The sequence below is a fragment of the Cardiocondyla obscurior genome, linkage group LG05, assembly GCF_019399895.1.
Source record: "Cardiocondyla obscurior isolate alpha-2009 linkage group LG05, Cobs3.1, whole genome shotgun sequence".
NCBI lineage: Eukaryota > Metazoa > Arthropoda > Insecta > Hymenoptera > Formicidae > Cardiocondyla > Cardiocondyla obscurior.
In genome coordinates, this window is record NC_091868.1 from 34,171 (window position 1) to 41,756 (window position 7,586).

General features: G+C 49.2%; 1 protein-coding gene across 1 annotated transcript; it reads right to left on the bottom strand.

Annotated features, from left to right (window-relative positions):
• Positions 1 to 5,349: 5,349 nt before the first annotated feature.
• On the bottom strand, positions 5,350 to 7,275 carry LOC139102709 (uncharacterized). The gene has a single exon (XM_070656815.1). The coding sequence runs from the start codon at positions 7,273 to 7,275 to the stop codon at positions 5,350 to 5,352; it is 1,926 nt and encodes a 641-aa protein (XP_070512916.1).
• Positions 7,276 to 7,586: the final 311 nt, after the last annotated feature.

Consider the following 7,586-nt stretch of genomic DNA (forward strand, 5'->3'; position numbering starts at 1 on the left):
ACGACCTGGGATGGTAGTGGTTCTCCTTTATTGCTACTCATATCCATGTTTAGTTATAAAATGGTTTGTGTAGGGTTTTCCTTCCCCTAGGCCGGTTGGGTGCCATCCCTGACGACCCCGGCCTGGCCGACTCCTTAAACTCGCGGCGCGTGGGCCCCGCCTCGGAATATGTCCGAGCGGCCCCACGCCCGCCCACACAGCTCCGAAGAGCACAGGAATAGGAAGGAAGGAAGGAAGGAAAGGAAGGAATAAGAGAAAAACAAAAAATATAAAAAAACAAAATAAACATAAAAACACAAAACAAAAAATCCCCTTAAACCCCCCAAAAACCCTCCCCCCATAACCCCCCATTCCCCACACCTTGCCGGAGGGAGGTCTTAGACCATCCCCTAACGACCCCGGCGGGCCGGGCGTTTGAATTCCGGGTCGCCATCCCTTACCACCTTGGGGGGAATAATACCCACCCTCTCGGCGAAGTGGTCGCCGGGCTCAGGGAACACCTCCGGGAACGCCAAGTCCCGTACCGCGGATCCCAGCCCTGAGAAGGACTGTTCACCGCGGCCCCTGAAGGTTTGTACCTCCCACGGCTCGAGTACATGCTGTACTCGAAGTGCAATGCCAGGGAGGTACTGTGCGCTCTTAGTAGGACCGAACCTCCCCCCCCCCCTCCCCTAAGTCCCAGGTACTGCCCCAGCGGATCGTTGATTCGATCCCTTAAGCCCCCTCACCACGACAAGGTGGCGCACTACGAAGAACCTAACCTAACCTAACCTAACCTAACCTAACCTAACCTAACCTAACCTAACCTAACCTAACCTAACCTAACCTAACCTAACCTAACCTAACCTAACCTAACCTTTTTTTTTTTTTTTTTTTTACGACGGGAAATGCACTCTTTACGCATCCCCCTTTCTCTGGGGGTATGTGGGGGTCGGGTCTTATGGCTCGCTATTCGAGGCCTGCCCACTACCCACTAAAACCCGTCGGGGCTCTTGCCCAGTGCGCTTGACTCTGAAGAGAGGCGAGGGTTTGCGGAGCATTTCATCTCGTCCCTCTCTTCCGCACTAAGTCCGCCGTTGATACGGACTCTACTTCTAGGCATTATCTTGCCGTACTTGTGTCGTTGACTCGACTTCTTCGAAGGAGTATATCTTCTTTAGGCTTCTTCTTTAAGGTGTCCTGTGAAACTACGGGGAGGGAGGAGTACTAGTCCCTCCCCGCGTTGGTCATCTCTGTGTCCTTGAAGGGGACACTGAAGAGGAGTGTCTCGAGAGACCTCCTGTGGTGGGTCTTGGTCTTAAGACCCTTGTACTTGTTTGTGCAGCTTGCACTGAGGCATGATGGTCCTGTGTTCTGCCTCTATTTCGCCTTCTAACAGGGGCGTCAATAGCCTGAGCTTGATGCTCCCTTTCCCTTTCGCTGTCTTCTTTTTGTTGCATGACGGCGTTGCAAAATTGCATGAACGCCAACCATACTTCTTCACTTTCTACAGCATTCTTCATAATACTTGGCAGGGATAGATCTTGTCCTGCAACGTCGATGAGCGCTTGTCGCTCTACTGCCCAGGCTGGACACACTGCTAAAGTGTGTTGGGCGTGATCTACTGCATCATCATCGCAGTGATGACAGATTGCCGATGTCTCCTTTCCTATCCTATGAAGGTAGGAGGCAAAACAGCCATGCCCGGTGATAATTTGGGATGTCCAAAAGGACAACACTCCTTTCCAACCTTGTCGATCCATCCAGTCATTGATGACTGGAACTATCGCTGATAAAGTACGCTGGCCGTAGTTTGATGAACTGGCGAGCCTACTCTTCCACTCTTCGATGGTGATCTTCCTGTGCCTCTGTCTGATGCGAGTTTTTTGGGCCGCAGTAGGCACGATTCCTCTAGTCTTCAAAATCTGGAAGCTCTGGAAGGTGTTGAGAAATTCAATCGCCGTAATGTCTACCGGCGGGAGACATGCAATTAATGCCGCCGCAGGTCTAGCCACGGTTCGATATAACCTGGCTGTTCTTGTCGCCACTAGATGAAAGGCGACCTCTAACTCTTTTTGGCCATTCTTGTTAATGGCCAAGTCCTTGGCCCATACGGGCGCTGCGTACAGCGCGATGGCTCTAATAGTGTTGGCGTATAAACGCCTCGCTGCAGCGCTGGGGCCTCCTAAGTTAGGTAATATACCTCGTAGAGAATGGGACTTCTCTTTAACCTTACGCGCAATTTCCTTAAAATGAAGGCTAAAAGACCATCTGTGATCCAGCAATAATCCTAAGTACTTAAGTTTTCTATCTATCTGTACCACCGATGAACCTATCATAATTCTTGTGTTAAGAGGAGGTTGAAGACCTCCTGACTTTCCGGAAAAGACTATTACTTCCGTCTTCTCTGAGGCTACATGCAGACCTAAACTACCTATAGACTTAAGAACTGAGTCTACCGCTATCTCGTTCCTAGTTCGCGCCTCTCTCCAATCCTTGCCCCCGGATAAAATTAAAGTGTCGTCTGCGTAGCAAACGACATTACTATGGGGCGGAAGCGCAGAGGAAAGTACTATGTCATATCCTAAGTTCCACAGACATGGCCCAAGGACAGAACCTTGAGGCACGCCTCGCTGTATCTTTCTCTCTTGCATGCTACCTTCCTGATCCTTGTACATAATCCACCTATCTGATAAGTAACTGTGTAATATACTAGCTAAATATCTAGGAACTCGATGACGATTGAAAGCCGTTCTAATACTTTCCCAAGGGAGGGAGTTAAATGCATTGGATACGTCTATGGATGTAGCCAACGCAACTCCCCCCTGGGAAGTATATTCATCCGAGAACTCCCTAACCCGTATGATCGCATTTACGGTAGACATACCGGTTCTGAAACCGTATTGCGCGCGACTTATGTCAAAGTCTCCACTCTTGAGATGTTGGGCGAGGCGATTTACAAGTATTCTCTCAAGGAGTTTTCCTGCCTCGTCTAACAGGCATATGGGACGATATGCCGAAGGAGAATCTTCCGCTTTACCTTTCTTTCTCAATAAGACTAACTTAGCCTTCTTCCATGTAGACGGAAAGACACCTCGTTGCAGACAACTGTTAAACAGTTGAGTCATATGTCCCTGCAGATCCTTTAAGGCCAGCTTCCATATGCCTTTTGTAAGGCCGTCTGGTCCTGGGGCCGTATTTCCTCTAAGGCCTCTTTTTGCCGCACATATGAATTCCTCTTCACTGATGTTTAAGTCCGCGTTCCAATCAGATTCTGCGTCACCTCCGTCTCGACTACTTCTATTATCCTCGCGATCGTCCAGTGGGAAAAGTGTATTTATCACCTCCACCAAGAATCGCGAATCTAACGTTTCAGTGATCGGTGGAGCCATTGGTTTGAGCTTTTTACAGACTATTCTGTATGCTCGGCCCCACGGATCTTCATCTAAGTCCTGTATGAGTTCGCTCCAGGACTTCTCTTTGGCCTTCTTGATTTCGACCCGAAGAGTTTTTCTCACCTCTTTGTACTCCGCTAAAGCTTCGATTCTTCTGGCTTGATTATTCCTGCTGCGGGTAACTTTTCTGCTTGCTCTAATTACATCTTGACGTAATGATGCGATGTGGTCCGTCCACCAGTACATAGATCTCCTAAGTTTACGCCGTACTCGTGGCATTGATGCGTCACAAGCCTGCGTAATAGTGTCGATGATCCACTGGAGTTGTACTTCCGGGCTGTCGTCGTCATCCGCAGTGTTGGCGCTTTCTTTGGTGAAAAGAGAAGCCGCAACAGAGGCCCTGAAGGCATCTTCGTCCACTTTACGAACTGCCCATCTGCGTTCTTGAACTCGGGCACGGTGAGAAGGAAGGTTTAGATACACCAAGATGTATCTGTGATCTGAAAGATGTTCTAAATCACTGGATACCTTCCAGCTTGATACCATCTGTGCCGCCGCAGGGGAGGCCCAGGTCAAGTCAATTATTGACTCTCCCTGCGGACGGACACACGTTGACGTACTTCCTCTGTTTAGTAGAATTAAGTCAAGACTCGCGGCCCATCTTTCAACTATGTTGCCTTTGCCATTTGTGCGCAAAGAGCCCCAACTTTGACTCCAAGCGTTGAAATCGCCTGCGACTATAATCGGTACGCCATGTAAATATCTAATATAAATACTTATATCATCCAGCCATTGTTCGAACTCAACTAAAGTACAGGAAGGCGGAAGATAGACTCCGATGACCACAATTGATCCCCATTTTGCTGCGACAAAGTGTTGCCCACTCTTCAGGGGGGCGCATGGAGGAAGACCTGGTTTCCATCTCCATGTGATGGCCACTGATTGAAGTTCATCACCGGTCCAGCAAGGATGTTCTTGGGGGATATTGCTTGGTTCAGCGATCACCGCAAATATAAATTTATGCTCCGCCATAGTTTGTAGGAGCAAGTCCTGAGCGCCGCGGGAGCGCCCGACATTTGCTTGTATCAGGCGTAGGGCCATTTACATGTATCCCGCTTGCCCCTCCTCCGGGGGATCCACTTCCATCCTTCTATCGTCAGTCTGTTTGCTAACGAAAGGCTTTTTAGTACGCTGCGGGAGAGGAGGAGGATTTACATTGCTCTCCTCTGTTGCGTCTCTCTTACCTCTTCGTACTTGCGTCGTACATTGTGAGCTGCCCAGTACATGATTTGATTTTCTGTTCAAGTCTGAACAGATTGGACACTTAGGTGGCGCTCTACACTCTTTGGCGAAATGATCTTTCCCTCCGCACCTGTAGCATCTATTTGACCTATCGTCGGTTTCCGGACATCTACTAGCTACGTGCCCTTTTTGTAGGCACTTAAAACATCTAAGAGGACGTGCCTCTAATAAGTCTATTTTAACCCGCGTCCATCCTATGTCTAAGGTGCCTTTATTCGTAGCTTTTTTAGCCGCCACGAGCGGGACTCTTAGCCATAGACTTCCTAGGCCTCCAGGAAAACATCTTATATCGCCGGCCTGTATCTCGGAGTCTAAACATTCTCCTTTTCTAGCTACGGCGCTCACAACCTCTGATACAGTTAACGATGGCTCCAAGCCACGTACTCGAATCTCTGCTTTCTTGATTGGGCGATCCACGCGAACACCTTCTCTGTCGCGTAGTAAATCTTCCAAACGAGCCGCAAAGGCATCTGCCTGAGTAGAACTATTTTCACCCGAGACTTCAAACAATAAAGCCCCGGTTGCGGTAAAACGAGTCTTCACTTTATCCTCAATCCCTACGTCTGCTAACTTAATTTTTTGTTTTGCCTCGGTCAAGATCTTAGGCATATCTTTTTTCGGACAAGACAAAACCACCGCTGAAGACTTAGGGATGCGTCTTCTATTCCTTTTTCTATTCTTCTTTGAAGAGGACGCAGAAATAGGCTGTGTCGCCTTTTATTATTTTCCCTGCCTTTTTGCCGCCAGAAACTATTTTATTTAAAGTTCCGGGGACTGAAGTAGGGACAACAGCCTTTGTTGCCTGTCTCGTTTGCTTGGCGGCTTTCCTACCAAGAACTTGCGTCCACTGTGCTTCCGCAGGTTGACTCCGATTCTCGCCACTTGTCTTGTTGTTTGAAGACTGTGGTTTACTTGATGTTGATGAAGGAGGGTCAGAAGTTACAGCCTTTTGACCCTTCAATTTATCCTTTTTGGATAAACTAGTCTCCCGTCTATTCGATGTGCTACCTCCTCGTTTACTTGATGTACTAACGTCCCGTTTTCTTGATGCGCTTACCTTTCTTTTTTCTTTTTCAGGAATAGAGCAGCCTGTAGTTCCACTTTTGGTGATGGATTCAACAGGAGCGCTTGTTAGTGCTCTGTCCGAAGAAATAAGGGAGATCATTTGTTCTTTGAATGAGGCAAACATCTCCTGCATCTGCATTCTCATAGTTTTAGCGAAAACTGTAAGCTTCATGTCGATGATACTTTCCACATCCTTGTCTGTTTGTTTACAGCGAGAAGAACGAGAAGGATTGCTCCTTTTCGGTATTACTTCTTCGTCATCCGTCAAGACCCGACTCTTCCCTTGTATTGCTGGCCTAACAGCCGGTGGCCATTCTTCCCTAGGAGGAAGAATCACAGATGGAGGTGGAGGATCGGGTGTAGAGTCCACGTCCATAGGTTGTTCTACGATGTCTTCGTCTCCTCCGCACACAGAAGGAGGTGGCGGTGGAGGAGGCATGATGGCTGCTTCTTTAGATCTTCGCAGTTCTTCCTTAAGCCTATGTACTTCCGATCTTAAGTGTTCGACTTCTTGCGCGTCCGTGTTTTCTGACGGGAGAGCCTTTTTAGAGATGGCATCGATCCCGACCTCTATTTTTAGCGCCGATTCTCTTAATGATCGGATGAATCCGCCTTTGAGGTTGCTTGATTTGAGTGCAACTTCTTCTACTTTTTTCGCAGATTGCAAAATGTCGGTGACTAAGGCCCGGATGGGCATGTCCGCCGACTCTTCTTCAAGTCTCTCAGTCATCTCGGTACGTTTTTTACCTCGAAAACTTGCCGGGTCATATCCGCCTTCGGCAATCTTCTTCATAACTTGAATCTCTTCCTCAAGAGATTTCAGTTCCATCTTCTTTTCTTGAATGGCGCGAATTTCTACGCCTTTTCCCGTGACAATTGGGCGACCACGTTTGTCTTTTCGGCCCTCTCGATTAAGAGAGTCCACTACCAGAAGATCATCTTCAGAAGAAGATATAACTTGCGTCCGAGAAGAAGATATAACTTGCGTCCGAGTCGTCTTGCGCTTGGTTTGCCTCTCAGTTTGCCTACGGGTGCGTTTGGCAGCGCCAGACGCGTTAGTCCTAATGGAGGCGTTGGAGGAATCCGTACCAAGTGGTCCTTCTTCGTAGTCGAAAATCTCCAAGTCCGACGACCAACGGGAGAATCTGCCTTCGTCCTCTTCAGTAACTGCCGGAGTAGCAGAAACGCCAGCTTCGGCTGTGTCCGACTCGCGTGGTGGTGGCGGCGGAGATCCATCGATGGGCCTAATACAGCCAAATGGAACCGTTTGGTTTGACGGCTGTTTAGTTTTACTTTTTGGCCCAATCATCTTCTTGGTTTTTGAGCCCTGTCGCGTCTTGTTCGCTTGCTTCACTGTCTTCATATCGACAATCTGCGGGAGCTTGAGAAACTCGCCCTCAGTGTCGCTTGTGAAGGGAGCGCGATCACTAATAACTCCACTGTTTGTGGATAAAGCTGCATTCGTCGCAGGCATATTTTCTGCAACCACCCCTGCGGTGCAAGTGGCTGTTAGCCCGTCGTGCGATGACGACATAGGGGGAGCCGGGACGGTACCCCCCCCACGCCGGTCCCTGAGGGTCCGAATCCCCTGGGACGGTAGGTCTCCTTTTCCGTAATTAGACATTACCCATAATAATCAATGAACGATTTGTTTGGGGTTAACTCCCCTAGACCGGTTGGGTACCCGCCCTAACGACCCCGATCTAGCCGAAAACTCCTACCTAACGAGACACACCACGAGCCCCGCCTCGGAATACGTCCGAGCGGCCCCGTGGCGGTCAAAACCTCCCCGGGGTGACCAGGCCCACCTCGGAGACTTCCGAGCGGCCCGGAACACCCCCTACG

Coding starts and splice junctions, on each gene's coding strand:
- LOC139102709 (XM_070656815.1), bottom strand. CDS start 7,275: ATGTCGTCATCGCACGACGGGCTAACAGCCACTTGCACCGCAGGGGTG.